Raw genomic sequence first — 21,215 nt, 5'->3', positions numbered from 1 at the left:
CAACGCACCAGAGCTTGCCAAGGCAAAAACAACTAGACTTCACAGTTTTCAGCTCAGAAACTTCACAGTTCTAAACATAACAAACATTCCACAGTACAAACAAATGGTTTGAACAAAACACAATACAAACATCAACATTTTAGTTCGGAAACAGCGCAAGCAACAGTCAAAATACTGTTTGCACTCAGATTCACAAGAAATTAAGTTTTGGACAACACAATTCAGACATGCCATTCATCACTATTTAGATTCAAACAACCCAGTTTATCACAAGTAATTCAGAAGTACATGATTTGAAGATTCAGTACCACTTTCCAGTGAATTCAGTGAGCTCTTAACAGCCATTTAGTGCCATTTGATTTGTACACTTGGGCCCCAAAAGACTACTATAGTTACGCAAAATACTATACTTAACTATGTCCAAAATACCTCTAGCGAGCTTGCACGCTAGAACAGATCATCCTCACCACAAGGCGGAGCCGTCAAGAGCTGGGTGAAACTCATGATAGCATTGCATTCTTGGGGCTCCATATTTACTCCTTTGGTGTTGTCACACTTCTCCATTAGTACTTGAGGCTGCACATCATCCTTCTTCTTTTGTTGCACACCATCCTTCTTCTTTTTTTGCACACCATCCTTCTTCTTTTTCTGCACACCATCCTTCTTCTTTTTTAGCTGCCAATGAAAAATATAGTAATTAGTTTACAAATGAAGAATAAAAACATATCATGTACCAATTGCAGCATACATTTTCTCCCGTCTTGGTCGGCGCGGTAGCTTTCAATGGTATACGCTTCCCCTTGAGTAACTTATCAATCCAAGTTTTCTTTCTCCTTAATTTTGTTGCCGGAACCTCTTTTTTCTTTAGTTGTGCAGCTCTAAGCAATTCATCTATTTGCTGCACATTTGGGTCAACATTCTCTTTGTCTTTATATGGTTCATCCATAGCACTAGTGGTATTGAGTATTTCCTGTATGCTAGCTGCAACGGAGGCAAGTGCATTGGCCAATAGCAAACAACACTGTGGGGAGATGGCTGCTCTATGTGCCACATTGTGAAATTGATGAGACAAATCCCTGTACCGAAGTTGAGATTCAAGTTTAGGATTTTCTACCACTTTCCTTCCTTCCTTATCTTGTATACTTCCATTGCGAGCTTCTCTAGTCCATCTCTTCAAGACATAATGTGTCGGCAATGTCTTTATATTCATCAAATCAAGGACTTTTAGACCATGTCCACACAATATCCCCGTCCTATTGAACATTCCACAACTACATGAAACCGTTTTGGCCAAAGGATCACCTATCACAATGCGCTCCTCCTCAAACTCTAAATCACCATGCAAACTCGCAATAGCAACGGCAAATCTGTTATTTCCATCCAATACTCTACAACATGCAGCCGTTGATCTTTCATACTCACCTTGGAAAGCTTCAAATATAATTGAAGTGTACACTTTGCTTGCTTCCACCAACATAGGAGTGAACATCTTAACTCTTGGTAATATATTTTCTTTCATTGAATTCAGATTGCAATTCCTTTGTTCTTTTTACTTCCACCGTCCTCTCAAAATGCATCAAGAACCGAAGAATATGAAAATCTGATTTCAAATGATTTTTCAACGCATTGTTAAAGCTCTCACTTAATTGTGTGCTTCTCACTCCCAAGCTAAAGACATCTCTCATATAACATTCAGCTCTAAGCAATTCATCTATTTGCTTGCACATCTGAAATCTTCCTTTGTGATGCCAACAAGTGACAGGTTTGTGGCAAATGAAGGAGGTGATTGTGCTGCAAATATACTTCAGTGACTTCGAAAAATTTGGCCACTCGATCAAATGAAACAATCATCCGAACTGTACAATTGGTTCTTGTTTCAGCTCTAATACGCTTCGGCTCATGGTCTATTTGATTTTTCCTTCGAATGCCTTCCTTGGAACAAACAAATCTGCATGAAGTGATCGTTCCATCAGTTCTGCTTTTGATGGTATTTCTTTTCCTCACATCAAAACCAATGCGACTGCCATATTCTACCCAGAATTCCCAAGCCTCATCCGAATCTCTAAACCGCATACCAACTTCGGGTATCATCTTGCACAACGCACAATTCTGCCAAATTCAAAAACAGTGTATACAAGTTACAGAACTATAGATGTATAATGTTGTAAAATAGAAGTACAATACTCGCTGCAAGTCTCCGCATATTTATTCAGAGATGTAGTGAACAGATAAAATAGAAGTACAATACGCGCTGCAAGTCTCCGCATATTTATTTAGAGATGAAGTGCTGACTCAAAATAGAAGTAGTTACTATGTTGAAACCACAAAACTTAGCAGATATTTGCATAAGACGCTTATCGAGATGCACAGAGTGTAGTGCCGATTGATAAGAGAGATTGAACCTGAGAAGAGGCGCTCGTCGGGGCTCGCGGCGTCGCTCGTCCCCGGCTGGCGCGGCGGGCGGCGCTCGTCCCCGGCTCGCGCGGCGGCGGCGCTCGTCCCCGGCTCCCGCGGCGGGCGGCGCTCGTCCCCGGCTCGCGGCGGCGCTCGTTCCCGGCTCCCGCGGCGGCGTTCGGCCCTGGTTCCTGCGGCGGACGGCGGCTGTGGCGGGTGGCGACGGCGGCGGCCGGAGAAGGCCACGAGACGAGGAGACGCCGGCAAATCGCCACGCCAAAGCCCGCCTTTTCCCTGCCTTCCCCGCGCGATTTGGCCGCTGACCCGCGCGTGCCGTTTTGGTCTGTATCTGGATGTTGTTTTTGCCTTGGGAAGCTCTGGTGCGTTGGATCCTTGCTGAATGGTGGATTGAAGGCTGCGAGGCACAGCGTGACATGCAGTGGCGGAGCCACACTTGGGCTGTGTAGTCAAATGACTACACAGTTCTTCAACAATACAAGCTAAATGTATGTAAAAAATAATTAAAAATTTATATAAATACATGTATTTGACTACACAATATTAAACTGACAACACTGTGTTGTTGTCCTGGCTCCGCCACTGGTGACATGCCATTTGCATGTCACCTGATCTGCATCCGCGTTGCATGTACGTACTGCTGTGTCACACGGTGCAGGTCACGTACTCACGTGCCCGTGTCTTTCTTGTGCTCCGTGTTAGAATATGTATAGGACATAGAGGTAGATTAGAACTTATACTTCTATATGTACCCTACAAGGATCACGGAAATAAAAAATAAAATAAATATTAGGGTTTTAAATTTTCTACGTGGTATCAGACCGGTGTGGAAACAGATGTTCTTCATCGACTTCTCCGATAGCACGGCTTCGAGACTATCGTCGCCGCAACGGACGCCAAGCGAAGATCATCACGACACGCCTGCTGCTTCATCGTCGACATATCATCGCCAAGATCAACATCAACGTGGTCTTCATCGACATCTTTGTCAATACGTCGCCGTCGCACAACATCGTCCACATGATGGACACGAAACTACGACGACATCTGACAGTAAAACTGCAAGGAGGCATGACGCCGGCATTGACCGCGTCCCATGACACAACACCAACGGCGGTATTGACCGCGTCCAACGGCTAAGACTGCATCGACACACCACAACCACGCACATGGTTCTGGCAAAACCGTGTGTGCTTGGTGGGCTTCCTCCAGTCCTGGCAAAACTGGTGGTCTCACCTACGACCGCGTTCTCTAACATCTGCAAGACGCCCGTGACGGTACCCCTTAGGGTGCAAAACGTCGCCTCCGACGATACCTTTTAAGGTACAAAATGTCAGACCCGACTGCAGCTCCGTCCAAAAAAATGAAGAAAAAAACCCGCGTAATTCGCGCATCAGCGAAGGCGGCTACACCACATACGATGACTACATCATTGACCGTGACTCGACCACGGCTACATCATGTTCGGCTACCTCGACAACGACATCGCGACCATATCTATAGCTACACGTCAGCAACAACTCCAGTCGACAGTGTCCGCATCGTCACTTGCGTCCACGACACTTTCGCTGTGACTGCTGGAGGGAAGAGAAGGCACCAGAAGGGGGACGCCGATGATGACAAGGAGGAGAAGAGGACGGAAGCGCGAAACTTCAAATCCAGTCGCACTCGTTCGTTTCACTCCCGCTACGACTGAGGGAGAATGCTAAAATACGTATAGGACATAGAGGTAGACTAGGACTCTAGAGATAACATCTTGTACTCCAAGTCTCCTCTTTCTTGTACTTCTATATATACCGCATGAGGATCACCGAAATAAAAAAAACAAAATAAATATTAGGGTTCTAAACTTTCTACGCTCCGTCCAGCTATTAACCGAGCAGCTGCTGAGCTGAGCTTACACTCAACTTTTTTTTAGGAACAGCTAAGCTTACACTAGACTGTCGATCGAGGCTTTCCGAATTCTGTTGGATATACTCCCTGCGGCCCAAACTATCGTCTCCGCCGTATGCTGTGTCGAGGGTAATTGTGCTCTTATAGAGTTTTGTTAATTAACTCAGACCACAGGGAGTACTACCAAATAGGTATATAACGTATGCCTATGGCTCAATGGTGGAAAACCCTCACAACACTACTAGGAAAAAGCTCTTTAGTGGCGCACCACTTTTCCCCTTCAGTGGCGCACTGCTGGTGCGCCACTACTATCACGCCACTGCTAACTTTTAGTAGTGGCGCACTACTGGTGCGCCACAACTAACCTAAGTAACAGTGGCGCACTACGCTGTGCGCCATTGAAATGACTAGTGGTGCGCCACTATTATCCCAAATGGGTGCGCCACTGTTGTTGAGCAGCAGTGCGCCACTACTGCCTGTTGTTGGTGCGCCACTACTGCCTCCTGGGGTGCGCCACTGTTACCTCGAGCTGGTGCGCTATTGCTGGTTGTCGAGTGCGCCACTCGTATATCGAGGTGCGCCATTGCTAGCAGCTTTGGTGCGCCACGGCTACATTCGAAGGGGATCAGCCGGTAGTGCGCCACGGGTTCCGAGTAGTGCGCCACTCGCTACTTTGTGGCCGTGCGCCACTCATGGTCCACCAGTGCGCCACTTGCTAGGATTTCGTTTTTTTTTGCATTTACTGGATGGTATTTGTACATGTTATATAGAACAGTATAACAGCACAAATACAGGATATATAACACATATGAACAACAGCACAATACATCAATACATAGTCCTTCACATTAGCCTCCATGATTCACAAGATTTCGAATATTAGACAAGTGTTACGGTGTTACAAGTCACAAATGAGCTAGTGGCGGTTACACAAGGTCGATCATCTAAACTAGCATCACATAGAAGAGAGCTAGAGTCACTACTATCACCGTCCCGATGAAAGTGGTCTTCATCCGGTTCCTCCTCCGCTCCGTCCTCTCTCCCGCCAGATAGCGTGCGTATCTGTCTTCGGCCTCCGCTCTAGTGGTGTACCCTTTGTAGCTGTTACCGCTAAAACGGTGAACCTGTCTCCGACACTCCTCCCAGTCGTTGTAGACTCCGGGAACCTTGCCCTTGTACACGACATACCACGTCATATCTGCACATATATGAACAAGCCAAAGAAACATTAGTGCACGCTCATAGATGTTTGCAACGAATAAGAGCAAACTCAAAAACGATCCAAGTAGTATGAACTAAAAGGCATGCCTCATACATTGTTGGTCGGAACAAATATCAACATTTAGGGAAGGGGTCGGTGAAACCAAGTAGGATGCACAAGAGATTGATACTTGTGTCATTGCACCAGGTTCACCGACCCCTCCCCAAGTGTATAGGTGACCAAACATTCTAATCATCGGCATTTTGAGATACCAAAGCAAATGGAAGAATGACAAGGGCCTCATACTTTGTCGGTCGAAACAAATATGAACATCCCGGGATGGCGTTAGTGAGGCCAGGTAGGATGCACAAGAGATTGATATTTGTGCCATCACACCAGGCTCACTAGCGACACCCCGGAGTGTACAGATTGACCGAACATTCTAATCATCGGCACTAAAATGGAAGAAAGAGCCAAGTGGTATCAACTAAATAGCATATGCCTCATACATTGTTGGTCGGAACAAATATTAACATTCCGCGAAGGGGTAAGTGAAACCAAGTAGGATGCACAAGAGATTGATACTTGTGTCATCGCACCAGGTTCACTTGCCCCTCCCCAGAGAGTTGACCAACCATTATAATCATCGGCATTTTGAAAATCTCAAAGCAAATGGAATGACAAAATGGAATAAGTGCCTCATACATTATTGGTCAACACAAATACTATGGTCAGAAACCATAGTTGCAGTATACACCGCAATATAACTTTGCAGAAGGGCCCCCTTTCCCCGGCCGCCGTTCCGTGAACGGGTCCTTAACGACACAACAACGCTGATCTGCCTCTCCGGCGCAGAACCACGGCAGACCCAGCCGCGTCCCTTCTGGCCGCGTCTCCTGCGCTCTTCTGCATGGCCGGACCACGATTGGACTCACCGGGGGAATAATGATAATCGCCATCAACACTATCGCCAGACTCCACAGGAGCATAGCAGTTTGCAGCAGATGCCACTTTTCTTCCCTTGCCGTGCGATGAACGAGTCTTTGATGCAAAGACCGTGCCGGCCTGCCCGAAGGCCGGCACGGTCTTTGCATCAAGGACTCGTTCACGGGACGGCGAGAGAAGAAAAGCGGCATCCGCTGCAAAGTACTCTACACCTGTGGACTCGACGATAGTGGTGATGGCGATTATCGATATTTCCCCGGTGAGTCCAATCGTGGTCCGGCCATGGAGAAAAGCGCGAGCCCATTAGACACGGCCACAAGGGAGACGGCTGGACCGGCGTGGTTCCGCGCCGAAGAGACATGTCGGCGTTGTTGTCTCGTCAAGGACTCGTTCAACGAACGGCGGCCGGGGAAAGGGGGGCCCGTCTACAAAGTATATTGCGGCGTATAGGTGACCAAACATTCTAATCATCGGCCAATGGTGCGAAAGCAAATGGAAGAATGACAAGGGCCTCATACTTTGTCGGTCGAAACAAATATGAACATCCCGGGATGGCGTTAGCGAGGCCGGGTAGGATGCACAAGAGATTGATATTTGTGCCATCACACCAGGCTCACTAGCGACACCCCGGAGTGTACAAGTGACCAACCATTCTAATCATCGGCCAATGCAATTAAGAAGTGCCAACTCAAATAAGAAGATAAGTAGCTAGTATGAACTAAATGGAATGCCTCATACTTTGTCGGTCAAAATATTAACATTTAGGGATGGCGTTAGCGAGGCCAGGTAGGATGCACAAGACATGGATATTTGTGCCATCACACCAGGCTCGCTCACGCCATCCCCAAGTGTACGGATGACCAACCATTCTAATCATCGGCATATGCAAACAAAATTAACGACCAAATCAAGTGCGGAAAACGACAGAGCCATATATATAAGTTCACAAACATAGCCGAACTAGTAATTAATAGCAAGTAAAGTGCTGGATAAAGTTTATTACAACACATGCAATCACGTCTTTAGTTCACACAACTACATAACTAGGCTCGCACATCAAGACTTTCCACTCGGAGCGTGGATAAAACCGCCGCCTTTCTTCAAGCACATCCATGAGCGGTAGTCGTCACCCTGCATTTGGAGCATCGTGTCTATGTCAGCTGTTTGACGGCCGATGGCCGGCGTAGAACTCCCCGCGCTTCTAACGACATCTTGATGGATGATTTCACAAAACTCTACTTGGATGCGGAAGAAGTCTTGCTTGATGCCGTCGTCGGGGACCCGCGCCAATTTGTTGGCCCGGTCTCCGAGATGCTCGGGTAGCGTAAGCTGCTGCTTGGTCCCGTATGAACTTATCCATGTGATAGAGGGCGTAGTAGGCATCCTTGTTACTAGAAGGCGGCTTCTTGACGCAGGGAAACTTTGTTTGGTGCTTGAACACATGCTTCCCGTACCTAATATTTGGCCTCTGCATGTTGCCTTTCGCTTTGACGTAGCCATTGAGAGCATCATCAAGTACGGCCTTGACATTCGTGTAGTCCGTGGTTGACTTACCGTCCGCATCGAGGTATGTGGCCATGGAATGTTTCGGGGTTATGGAGATGAGTGTGCAGGTTTTGTCTCTGCGTAGAAGACATAATGTTTAAGAACATGACGACTGAAATCTAAATAAATCACGAGTTAAGACCGGTATGGTGAGGGGGTGACTTACTCGGGAAAGTCCAGCTCGGCTAAGGTCGAGGCACCGCCGGCGGCGGGCGTGCAACTGATGGAGTGGCCGCTTGTTGGCGCGGTGTCGGGCGGCGTATTATCCGCAGCGACGGGTGCATTGAGCTGAAGTAATGGCGCCGCGGGAGACACCAACGTTGGCGCCGCGGGAGACACCAAGGTTGGCGCCGCCGGAGCCACCAAGGTTGGCGCCGCCGGAGCCACCAATGTTGGCGCCGCCGGAGACACCATTGTTGCCGCTCGCGGACTCACCGATGGCTCCACGCCGTGGGAGTTGCTGCCCGTGGAACCGGGAACCGGGGGAGGCCCCTTTTTTCCTCCCCTATACCACTCGTCAAGACCGGCAGCCAAGGTAGGGATGATGGAGCTAAGCGTCGTGCCTACTTGGTCCTCCACTTGCTGTCGTTGCGTCCTCTGTTGGGTCTCCACGATTTGTTGCACTTGTTGCCGCACTTGCTCCTCGACCAATGTCGGGATCTGCGCAACTTGTGCCTTGAGATGTGCGACCTCCTTCTCATCGATGGTGGCCTTTTTCTCCTTTTTCCCCGACTTATAGTATTCTGACCATTTTATAGAGCATCCTTCGCCGACCACACGACCGGCCGACGTCGGCTTACTCAATGGATCCCTCTTCTTGTGGGCATTCAACGCCCTATTTAAAGGGTTATCCCAAGGGGCACACTGCGAGGAGCTCGTGGACCCCGCGCCGCTACTACCTTCACTCTACCTGCCAATCAGTGTATACAAGAGTCTCGTTCAGAACTAGAGTGATGACACCATTGTATTCTGGAAGCAAATCTGGCAACAGTTTGTCTGATGTAGGTTCAGTGAAGCCCTGTTAAACTAAGATTTGGTGTGATTATTAACATTTTCAGTAACACAATTCTAAGACAAGACATGATTTTCAATTGTGTTCCTCGTATCCAAGTAGAACTCTATAGCTGCAACAGGAACTGCAAATTCCAATTTACTGTAAACAGAGAAAGTGTGAACTGGCAAATTCCAATTTACTGTAAACAGAGAAAGTGAAAGGATTGCTCGTATAAATCCCCCTTTCTTAACTACGAGCCATCTCAATCCTAGCATGCACTCTCCTGCATCGACAATTCCAGAAGGCCAGCACAAATTTTGCAAAATAATGCGCAGCCATTTCTCCCCAAAACCGAATTTCAACAACTGAATCGCTGCAATCGTAGCGTCACGGCAAGCGGCAACCAAGTCGCGCAGCAACGGGTAGGGGATTGGCCGAGGGAGGGAGGGAGAGGGGGACCTTAATGTGGCGCTGGCCGTCGATGTGGTGCAGGAAGTGGAGCTCCTTGTCGTCGACGGCGTCCGTGCCGCAGGCCCCCACCCCGAGCGCGTAGAGCGCCACGTCCCTGCAGGGGGCACGGAGACGAGGTGAGCACAGGGAGCGATCGGATCGAGCAGAGGAGACGCGCGCCGTGAGCAGGCGGTGAGAGGCCGGCGGTAGGGCCCGCACCTCTCGTCGTAGGCGAAGGAGACCTTGCTCTCAAGATCCGACGCGGGGCGGCCTTGGCGACACTCGAGGAAGGGAGGGAGGACTGGAGGAGGATGGCCACGGAAGGGGAGGGGGTGTGGCGGCGGCGCCGCTCGGGGAGGGGTGGCGGAGGGAGGGAGATGCGTCGCTCGGGGAGGGGCGGCCGCCGGCGTCGGAGAGAGGGCGCCGCTGGATCGAGAAGAATGGGGAATGGAGGATGTGGTCGGGACGGCCGGGGATTTTTGGCTAAGTCCCCGACTCACCTTAGCAATGGCGCACCTCTAGGGGTGCGCCACTATGTGGCTTAGCAATAGCGCACCTCTAGGGGTGCGCCACTACCACTTTATGTATAGGTCAAAAAACAGACGCGTGGGGATATGTCAAATCCCGAAACGTACCGCACTGGCTCTGTCCCTGGTTGGTTTGTGCCAAACCGTGCCGCCCAGGTTCGAACCCTGGCGGCCCCATTTTTTTTCCTTTTCTTTTTAAATTGATTTAACACTATAATAAACATCCAAAATAGCATAATACACCAAAATAAAAGGCATAAATAATTATAATTATGTAGAATATTTAAAATACTATAGAATCTAGAAAATATCCAAAAATATAAATTATATGTCTATTTTGATCGGTACAATGTGTAGATCAACAATATGACATCCATTATTCATACAATAAAATGATACATAATTATCTTTTCACAATCTTCTTGCCCTTCTTTCTCGCGGTTGAATAATTTAGCCCCGGAACTCCTAGACTTCTTCTCTTGAATGGGCGGCCTTTAGGTAGGGTGGTCCTGCTTCTTCTTGTTGTGTATGGTTCTTCATCATCGTCGTCGTCATCTTCCATCTTCGGATCGCCGTACTGGTCAAAGTCTAGCTCGTTGGCTGCTCCATCCATTCCGATGATGCTCCTTTTGCCTCTCCTCACGACAACACGGCTGGGCTTTTGCGGGTCGGTAATGAAGAAGCATTGGTCCACTTGGGAAGCTAGTACCCATGGCTCATATTTCGCGGTGACCTTTGCGCCCGCTGTCTTGGATTTGGCTTCGGGTATAACCATGGTGGTGAAATGGCGGTCTTCTTTTATGACGCTCTTGGCCCACCTGACACGGAACATTGGCACATTCTCTCCGGCGTAGCTCAGCTCCCAGATCTCCTCGATCTTTCCGTAGTATCTCTGCTTGACGTCACCGGTGTAGGACTCCATCGTTACCCCGGAGTTCGATAATCGCTCTTCATGTCCTTTTCCTCGGTGTAGAATGTGTAGCCGTTGATATCGTACGCCCGAAATGTCATCAGGTTGTGTTCGGCGCCCGTGACAAGGCGAATATGAGTTTTTCTTCCGCAGAAGAATCCTCGTCTATAGGGTACGTCAGCATCTTGTCCTTGAACCACCGCGTGAAGGTTGAGTTGTGCTCTTTGATTATATCTCCGTCCGTCCTCCGTTGGCCCCGATCACCGTACGTCTTTGCGATGAAGGTTTTGTGCTCTACCACCCAAGGATCGACCACGTCTATGTGTTGTAGCGCGACTAGGTTTGCTCTTTCAAAGTCGGCGATTCGACCCTTGAAGTCGACATGCATTTCGCGGCTACCGTCGCGGTGACCCCATCCAGCGAGCTTCCCGAGATGCCTGTTTACGGGCAGGCCAACGGGGTTCTCGATTTCTAGATAACTCGTGCGAAGGAGATGCACTCTTCGGTCGAAAGCCCTTGGCTATGCTTCCGTCCGGACGTGCCCTGTTGCGAACGTACCCTTTGATGACACCATTCATCCTTTCGAACGGCATCATGCTGTGCAGGAACGTCGGCCCCGGTTGGATGATATCCTCCACGATATGTACCAGCGAGATGCACCATAACGTCGAAGAAAGCGGGCGGGAAGTACATCTCAAGCTCGCACAGTATCACCACGATCTCTTCCTGTAGCCTTCTAAGTTGCCTCACGCCAACAGACTTCCGAGAGATGACGTCGAAAAAGTTGCATAGGCCAAAAGCGTTTCACGGACGTGCGCGTCCATGATCCCACGGATTGCAACCGGAAGTATTTGCGTCATCAGCACGTGACGGTCGTGAGACTTCATCCCGCTGAACCTCTGCTTCGCTTTGTCTAGGTACCTGCTTATTTTCCCCGCGTACCCGTAGGGAAGTTTTACTCCTAGGAGACAGTCGAAAACTCGCTCGATCTCCTTCGACTTAGAGTGAAGCACGCGGGGGCAGTAATATTCGATCTTCTTGGCCTTTTTGCCCTTGCGACGACTTTGCGTGTCCTCCGCCTCATCATCGTCATTATCATCATCATCATCATCATCATTAGGGCGTCCCGCGTGAAGCTCCTCCCCGATCCCAATTGATAGCAAGTCGTACCTTGCTTTCGGCCCATCTTTGGTCCTCTCCGGCATGTTGAGGAGGGTACCAAGCGGACTCTCGCACACGTTCTTCGTGATGTGCATGACATCAAGGCTGTGAGGCACACGTAAGATCTTCCGATACGGCAAGTCCCGGAAAACAGACCTCGTCTTCCATACCTTGAGCAGCGGCTCCGGCGCCTTTCGCTTCTTCCCGGCGGTGGGCACTCATTCCAATTTTTCAATAGCTCGTCTATTTGCTCGCCGCTTCTCGTACGTGGCCGTCTTCGGGGTTCGTCTTGACCATCGAACGGATCCTTGCGTTTCCTCCATGGGTCTTCGTCGCGAAGCCACCTTCGATGTCCCATGAACACCGTTTTCGAGGACCCCGGATCTCTATCTAGCTGGCGGTACGTTGTGTCATCCATGCACCCGACGCATGCATTGAATCCGTGGACCACCTGCCCCGCGACATATCCGTAACCGAGAAAGTCGTGCACCGTCGTGAGCAGCGCGGCTCTCATAGGGAAATATTCTTCCGCGGCGGCGTCCCACGTATTGGCAGGCGCGTCCCATAGCGTGGCTAGCTCCTCTTTCAGAAGCCCCATATACAGATTGATGTCGTTGACATAGGCACCCCAAATGGGCCTGCCATAGATAGTACCCGGGATTTACTGAAGGCCCACTATCCGAAGAATAAGAAGATTCGGGAGCCCAAGATGTATTAAGGAAAGCTAGAGTTGTAATAGGAAGTGTTATTTGTAATCTGGCGGGATGAGTTAGAAACCGTCCCGGACTCTGTAACTTGTACAATACGAAACCCTCGGCTCCACCTCCTATATAAGGGGAGTCGAGGGACAAAGAAAGGATCGAATCTACTCGTCAACATAACCCTAAATTTCATAATCGCCGAGTACTTTTCGCCTAAACCTTCGAGATCTACTTGCCCTCTACTTCTAGCAAAACCCTAGTCTACAATCCGTAGGCATTGACAAGTTAATCCTTTGTCAATTGGCGCCGTCTCGTGGGAATTAGAGGCTGCAAGGATCTGATCTCGATGGCACGTTCAAAATCTTCGACTTCATCAACAGCAAGCAACGCGATGGATCGAGGTAACACGGGAAAAACTGATCTATTCAATTTTATTGAGTAGAAGCGCCGATGTTTTGTTGAGGAGGCGAGGATTCCTCTCCTTCAACTCGTGGCTCTGAAATAACTAGGGTATGTGACATACTCGTTCGAGCAGCCACATCCGCAGTTGGCGTTTCCTCGTCATCATCACTATTGCAAAAGGGTGGCAGAGTAAAAAGCAAGGCAAGCAAAAATTCTTCGAATAGGAAAATAAAAGAGGGAACTTACGAACTGATGATACTCGCAAGATATGGGTCATAAGCTGCCTTTTGCGGTAAAGGAGCAGCTTCTTCGGGTTTAGAAGTCCCGGAATCTTCGACATCACCCCTCTTCCTTTTGTTCTTTGGAGAATCAGCAGGAGGAGGAGATTGGGCCGATGTAGTGTCTTCAGAAGCAGCATCTTTTTCAGCAGATCCCGCAGATTTTCGAGAATCTGCGGGTTCATTCACAAAAGAGGAGGCCTCTTGGTTATCATTAGAGATAACGGTCCTTTCTTCGACTTCCCCACCTTCAGGAAGAGGAGGAAGTGAAACGAGATTTGGATGATTCTGTCCAAAAAGAGGGAAGGATATCAGAACGAAGCAAACAATGCAAAAAAGTAAGGTAGTAAAAATTGCGCGACAATGTTTACCTTAGGAAGTGCATGGGTGGCGCTGTATGGTTTTACGCGACAAGAAGAAGGGATGGAATCTTTTTTGCTGAGGGAGGTGATTTTTCGGACAAGCCTCTCCAGGTCCTTGACTTCCAAATCCACCGACAGCCGATCCACGTCTTCGTTGCCAGTATATTTCCAGAGAGGAAATTTGCGAGCTTGAAGAGGCTGAACTCTACTCTTAAGGAAATACACTATAATCTGGATACCTGACAATTCTTTGCCGCGAGTATTTTGCAACTCATGGATGCGAGTCATCAGGGCTTCAGTCGAAGTTCTTTCTTCCTCGGTAGCCTCTCGCATCCCGAGAACGGCGACGAAGAATTTTTTCGGCACCGTCAAAAGGAGGAATATTATCCTCGAGGCAGCCATCGTTTTCTTCCCGAATGTATAGCCACCTCTTGCGCCAACCTTGAACGGAGTCGTGGAGCTTGACGTCGAAGTAATCAGCAGTGGAACGAATAGAAATAACAACGCCGCCTATATTATAGGCGACATTGGGAGAGCCATTGCGGCGACAGAAGAAAATGCGCTTCCAAAGCGCCCAATTGGGTGAGACGCCAAGGAAGGCTTCACAAAGCGTGATGAAAATAGAAATGTGGAGGATTGAGTTTGGCGTGAGGTGGTGAAGGCTGGAGACCGTAGACAAAGAGTAGCCCACGGAGAAAAGGATGGATGGGGGTGGATAAACCACGGATGAGATGGTCGACAAAACTTACCCGGTACCCCATTGGGGGGGCTGGGTAGCTTTCTTCGCTGGGGAAGCAAACCGCTTTGGGTTTCGTGGTGATTCCCAGTTTCTTCAGGAGGTTCAGGTCTTGGTTTGTGATCTTGGACCTCTCCCACTCCGCAGTTCCTAGATCCGCGGCGGCCATGGAAGAATCAGGAGTGCTGTGCCTGGTTAAGCGACGCGGTGGCATCAACAATGGCAATGGCGAGCAGCTGCGAAGAGAAGAGCTTTGGCAGCAGTGGAGCGCAAGGGGAGATTTTGCAGCGGAGAGCAGAGAACGGCGCGAGCGGAAGTGCTCGAGGAAGAAGAAGGAGATCTTATATAGAGGTGCGGTGAACCGACGGAACCGTTGGATGAAGAAAGAATGAAGGAGATGATTACCACGTGGCAACAAGGGCAAATTAGTATTTCAACATTGACGAGGTTACAGAACGTGCGCCAGGAAAAGCGGAGGACGTGTGTCCCCCACTTGCACGACGTGTCAACGTGGTGAGAAAAATGGACCCACGAAGCGTAAAAAATTTCGGCTATTCATAGAGGTGAAGAGATTTTGACAAGGGAAAGTTTGTCGACACGCAAAACAAAAAGAGAATGGCGACAGGGTAAATTATTCGACTACTATCGGAGCCTTTGATCAAATACAAAGTTTTTGCCCAAATGCTCGGGGGCTACTTTGGAAAAATAGAAAACTTCGAGTATGACAATATAGAAATGGTGAGAGCCTATGACCAAATCCAAGAATTTGTTCATAGCCTCGGGGGCTACTCCCATCGGGAGCGCTGGTCGCGCACCCGATAAATATAAAAATATCGAGAAGGATTATAAATATAGCGGCAAAGGATAATAATCTGTGGAGCCTTGATGTCTACGTTCCCCCTCCTTTCCTGTAGACAGTGTTGGGCCTCCAAGTGCAGAGGTTTGTAGAACAGCAGCAAGTTTTCCCTTAAGTGGATCACCCAAGGTTTATCGAACTCAGGGAGGAAGAGGTCAAAGATATCCCTCTCATGCAACCCCGCAACCACAAAGCAAGAAGTCTCTTGTGTCCCCAACACACCAAATAGGTGCACTAGTTCGGCGAAGAGATAGTGAAATACAGGTGGTATGAATATATATGAGCGAGTAGCAATGGTGCCGGAAAATAGCTTGTCTGGCGTGTAGTTGATGGTGGTAGTATTGCAGCAGTAGGTAACGCAATAGAAACAGTAAACAAGCAGTAGTAACTCAGCAGTATTTGGGAACAAGGCCTAGGGATTACACTTTCACTAGTGGACACTCTCAACATTGATCACATAACAGAATAGATAAATGCATACTCTACACTTTTGTTGGATGATGAACACATTGCGTAGGATTACACGAACCCTCAATGCCGGAGTTAACAAGCTCCACAATAATGCTCATGTTTAAGTAACCTTAAGTGTAAGATAGATCAAAACGACTAAACCAAGTACTAGCATAGCATGCACACTCGTCACCTTCATGCATATGTAGGAGGAATAGATCACATCAATATTATCATAGCAATAGTTAACTTCGCAATCTACAAGAGATCATGATCATAGCATAAACCAAGTACTAACACGGTGCACGCACTGTCACCTTTGCACACATGCAGGAGGAATAAAACTACTTTAATAACACATCACTAGAGTAGCACATAGATAAATTGTGATACAAACACATTGCAATCATCAAGAGATATAAATAAGCACTTCACTACGCTCTTCAACAGTGAATAAGTACTTCGTGAAATATAGCCTAAGAGACCCACACGGTGCACACACTCGTCACCTTTACACACGTGGGACAAGGAGTCTCCGGAGATCACATAAGTAAAACCCACTTGACTAGCATAATGACATCTAGATTACAAGCATCATCATATGAATCTCAATCATGTAAGGCAGCTCATGAGATTATTGTATTGAACTACATAGGAGAGAGATGAACCACATAGCTACCGGTACAGCCCCGAGCCTCGATGGAGAACTACTCCCTCCTCATGGGAGCAGCAGCGGTGATGAAGATGGCGGTGGAGATGGCAGCGGTGTCGATGGAGAAGCCTTCCGGGGGCACTTCCCCGCTCCGGCAGGGTGCCGGAACAGAGACTCCTGTCCCCGGATCTTGGCTTCGCGATGGCGGCGGCTCTGGAACTTTTCTCGTATCGTGACTTCCTCCGTAAGGGTTTTCGATGCAGGGGCTTTATATAGGCGAAGAGGCGGCGCAGGAGGGTCAACGAGGCGACGAGACCATAGGGTGGCGCGGCCAGGGCCTGGGCCGCGCCACCATGTCATCTGGGCCCACCAGGGCCCCCCTCTGGCGGCTCTCGGGTGTTCTGGATGCTTCCGGGCAAAATAGGAACCCGGGCGTTGATTTCGTCCAATTCCGAGAATATTTCGTTACTAGGATTTCGAAACCAAAAACAGCGAAAACAGGAAGCGGCACTTCGGCATCTTGTTAATAGGTTAGTTCCAGAAAATGCATAAATATGACATATAATGTGCATAAAACATGTAGATATCATCAATAAAGTAGCATGGAACATAAGAAATTATCGATACGTTGGAGACGTATCAGCATCCCCAAGCTTAGTTCTGCTCGTCCCGAGCAGGTAAAACGATAACAAAGATAATTTCGAAGTGACATGCCATCATAATCTTGATCATACTATTTGTAAACATATGTAATGAATGCAGCGATCAAAGCAAAGGTAATGACATGAGTAAACAAGTGAATCATATGACAAAGACTTTTCATGAATAGTACTTCAAGACAAGCATCAATAAGTCTTGCATAAGAGTTAACTCATAAAGCAATAAATCAAAGTAAAGGTGTTGAAGCAACACATATGAAGATTAAGTTTCAGCGGTTGCTTTCAACTTATAACATGTATATCTCATGGATATTGTCAACATAAAGTAATATAACAAGTGCAATATGCAAGTATGTAGGAATCAATGCACAGTTCACACAAGTGTTTGCTTCTTAGGTGGAAGGAGATAGGTAAACCGACTCAACAATAAAAGTAAAAGAATGGTCCTTCAAAGAGGAAAGCATCGATTGCTGTATTTGTGCTAGAGCTTTTATTTTGAAAACATGAAACAATTTTGTCAACGGTAGTAATAAAGCATATGAGTTATGTAAATTATATCTTACAAGTTGCAAGCCTCATGCATAGTATACTAATAGTGCCCGCACCTCGTCCTACTTAGCTTGGACTACCGGATCTTTGCATGCCATGTTTCAACCAAGTGTCACAAAGGGTACCTCCATGCCGCTCGTACAAAGGTCTAAGGAGAATGCTCGCATTTTGGATTTCTCGCTTTTGATTATTCTCAACTTAGACATCCATACCGGGACAACATGGACAACAGATAATGGACTCCTCTTAAATGCATAAGCATGTAGCAACAATTATTATTCTCATATGAGATTGAGGATATATGTCCAAAACTGAAACTTCAACCATGATTCATGGCTTTAGTTAGCGGCCCAATGTTCTTCTCTAACAATTTTGCATGCTCCAATCACTAAAATGATAGATCCTTCGGACAAGACGGACATGCATAGCAACTCACATGATATTCAACAATAGTTGATGGCGTTCCCCGAAGCATGGTTATCGCACAACAAGCAACTTAATAAGAGATAAAGTGCATAAGTACATATTCAATACTACGATAGTTTTTAAGGCTATTTTGTCCCATGAGCTATATATTGCAAAGGCGAATGATGGAATTTTAAAGGTAGCACTCAAGCAATTTACTTTGGAATGGCGGAGAAATACCATGTAGTAGGTAGGTATGGTGGATGATGGCGTGTAACTCACACGTTCGTTGGGAACCCCAAGAGGAAGGTATGATGCGCACAGTAGCAAGTTTTCCCTCAGAAAGAAACCAAGGTTTAATCGAACCAGTAGGAGCCAAGAAGCACGTTGAAGGTTGATGGTCGCGAAATGTGATGCGGCGCAACACCAGGGATTCCGGCGCCAACTAGGAACCTGCACAACACAACCAAAGTACTTTGCCCCAACGAAACAGGTGAGGTTGTCAATCTCACCGGCTTGCTGTAACAAAGGATTAAACGTATCGAGTGGAAGATGTTTGCAAAGAAAACAGTAAAACAAGTAGATTGTATGCTATGTAAAGAATAGGACCGGGGTCCACAGTTCACTAGAGGTGTCTCTCCCATAAGATAAAAGCATGTTGGGTGAACAAATTACAGTCGGGCAATTAACAAATAGAGAAAGGCATAACAATGCATATACATGACATGGTAAATATAGTGAGATTTAATCAGGGCATTACGACAAAGTACATAGACCGCCATCCAACTGCATCTATGCCTAAAAAGTCCACCTTCAGGTTATCGTCCGAACCCCCTCCAGTATTAAGTTGCAAAGCAACAGACAATTGCATTAAGTATGGTGCGTAATGTAATCAACAACTACATCCTTAGACATAGCATCAATGTTTTATCCCTAGTGGCAACAGCACATCACAACCTTAGAACTTTCTCGTCACTCGTCCCGGTGTCAATGAAGGCATGAACCCACTATCGAGCATAAATACTCCCTCTTGGAGTTAAGAGTAAAAACTTGGCCAGAGCCTCTACTAGTAACGGAGAGCATGCAAGATCATAAACAACACATGAACAATAGATTGATAATCACCATAATCATAGTACTCTCTATCCATCGGATCCCGACAAACACAACATATAGAATTACATATAGATGATCTTGATCATGTTAGGCAGCTCACAAGATCTAACAATGAAGCACAACAAGGAGAAGACGACCATCTAGCTACTGCTATGGACCCATGGTCCAGGGGGGAACTACTCACTCATCACTCCGGAGGCGACCATGGCGGTGTAGAGTCCTCCGGGAGATGAATCCCCTCTCCGGCGGGGTGCCGGAGGCGATCTCCAGAATCCCCCGAGATGGGATTCGCGGCGGCGGCGTCTCTGGAAGGTTTTCCGTATCGTGGCTCTCGGTACTGGGGTTTTCGCGACGGAAGCTTTAAGTAGGCGGAGGGTCAACGCGAGGGGCCACACGAGGGGCCCAGGGGATAGGTCGGCGCGGCCAGGGCCTGGGCCGCGCCGGCCACCCCCCTGGCCTCCTCGTGGCCCCACTTCGTTAGGTCTTCGGTCTTCTGGAAGCTTCGTGCAAAAATAGGACCCTGGGCGAAAGTTTCGTCCAATTCCGAGAATATTTCTTTACTAGGATTTCCGAAACCAAAAACAGCGAGAAAACGAGCAATCGGCTCTTCGGCATCTTGTTAATAGGTTAGTTCCAGAAAATGCATAAATATGACATATAATGTGCATAAAACATGTAGGTATCATCAATAAAGTAGCATGGAACATAAGAAATTATCGATACGTTGGAGACGTATCAGTGGACACAAATGGCATAGTAGTTGGCTCAAGGATTTTGGATGCATGAGAAGTAATTCCTCTCGATACAAGGTTTAGGCTAGCAAGGTTATTTGAAACAAACACAAGGATGAACCGGTGCAGCAAAACTCACATAAAAGACATATTGTAAACATTATAAGACTCTACACCGTCTTCCTTGTTGTTCAAAACTCAATACTAGAAATTATCTAGACCTTAGAGAAACCAAATATGCAAATCAAATTTTAGCAAGCTCTATGTATTTCTTCATTAATGGGTGCAAAGCATATGATGCAAGAGCTTAATCATGAGCACAACAATTGCCAAGTATCACATTATCCAAGACATTTTAGAATTACTACATGTAGCATTTTCCAATTCCAACCATATAACAATTTAACGAAGAGGAAACTTCACCATGAATATTATGAGCTAAGAACACATGTGTTCATACGAACCAGCGAAGCGTGTCTCTCTCCCACACAAGGATGAACTTATTCAGAGAACTAAAATAACAAAACAAAAACAAAAATAAAAGCACACAGACGCTCCAAGTAAAATACATAGGATGTGACGGAATAAAAATATAGTTTCACTAGAAGAAACCTGATAAGTTGTCGATGAAGAAGGGGATGCCTTGGGCATCCCCAAGCTTAGATGCTTGAGTCTTCTTAAAATATGCAGGGATGAACCACCGGGGCATCCCCAAGCTTAGACCTTTCACTCTTCTCGATCACATTATATCACCCTCTTCTATTGACCCTTGAAAACTTCCTTCACACCAAACTTCAAGCAAACTCATTAGAGGGTTAGTGCATAATCAAAAATTCACATGTTCAGAGGTGACACAATCATTCTTTACACTTCTGGACATTGCATAAAACTTCTGAAAGTTAATGGAACAAAGAAACTCATTCAACTTAACAAAAGCGGCAATGCGAAATAAAAGGCAGAATCTGTCAAAAACAGAACAGTCCGTAAAGACGAATTTAAAGCTGGCACCAGACTTGCTCAAATGGAAAAACTCAAAACTAATGAAAGTTGCGTACATATCTGAGGATCACGCTCGTAAATTGGCAGATTTTTTCGAATTTTCTACAGAGGCCTGTGCCCAGATTCGTGACAGACAGCAATGCTGTTTCTGCGCAGCAATCCCAAATATAACATCAACTTTGACATAGAAACTTTACTTGGCACAACAAAACACAAAACTAAGATAAGGAGAGGTTGCTACAGTAGTAAACAACTTCCAAGACACAAATATAAAACAAAGT

The 21,215-nt window shown here is 47.2% G+C and overlaps 1 protein-coding gene across 2 annotated transcripts; it reads right to left on the bottom strand.

Moving 5' to 3' along the window:
* Nucleotides 1-241: 241 nt before the first annotated feature.
* LOC124671351 (protein FAR1-RELATED SEQUENCE 5-like) lies at nt 242-2,448 on the bottom strand. 2 transcript variants are annotated; one of them, XM_047207739.1, is made up of 3 exons: nt 2,403-2,448; nt 749-2,109; nt 242-675 (listed from the first exon to the last, which is right to left on the bottom strand). In XM_047207739.1, the coding sequence occupies exons 2-3, from the start codon at nt 1,517-1,519 to the stop codon at nt 448-450; spliced, it is 999 nt and encodes a 332-aa protein (XP_047063695.1). In that variant the 5' UTR covers nt 1,520-2,109; nt 2,403-2,448; the 3' UTR covers nt 242-447. The 2 variants fall into 2 exon arrangements, with proteins under 2 accessions (XP_047063695.1, XP_047063690.1); XM_047207734.1 differs by lacking the exon at nt 2,403-2,448 and having other exon boundaries at nt 749-2,338.
* Between the last annotated feature and the right edge of the window lie 18,767 nt (nt 2,449-21,215).

Source organism: Lolium rigidum, chromosome 1, assembly GCF_022539505.1.
Source record: "Lolium rigidum isolate FL_2022 chromosome 1, APGP_CSIRO_Lrig_0.1, whole genome shotgun sequence".
NCBI classification, from domain to species: domain Eukaryota; kingdom Viridiplantae; phylum Streptophyta; class Magnoliopsida; order Poales; family Poaceae; genus Lolium; species Lolium rigidum.
This window is presented reverse-complemented; position numbering and strand designations above follow the sequence as displayed.

Excerpts from the sequence above, each read along its gene's own strand:
- LOC124671351 (XM_047207739.1), bottom strand. The coding sequence starts at position 1,519 with ATGAAAGAAAATATATTACCAAGAGTTAAGATGTTCACTCCTATGTTG. Across the intron at positions 676-748 it reads CGACCAAGACGGGAGAAAAT|CTAAAAAAGAAGAAGGATGG; the intron begins GTATGCTGCAAT and ends TTTCATTGGCAG.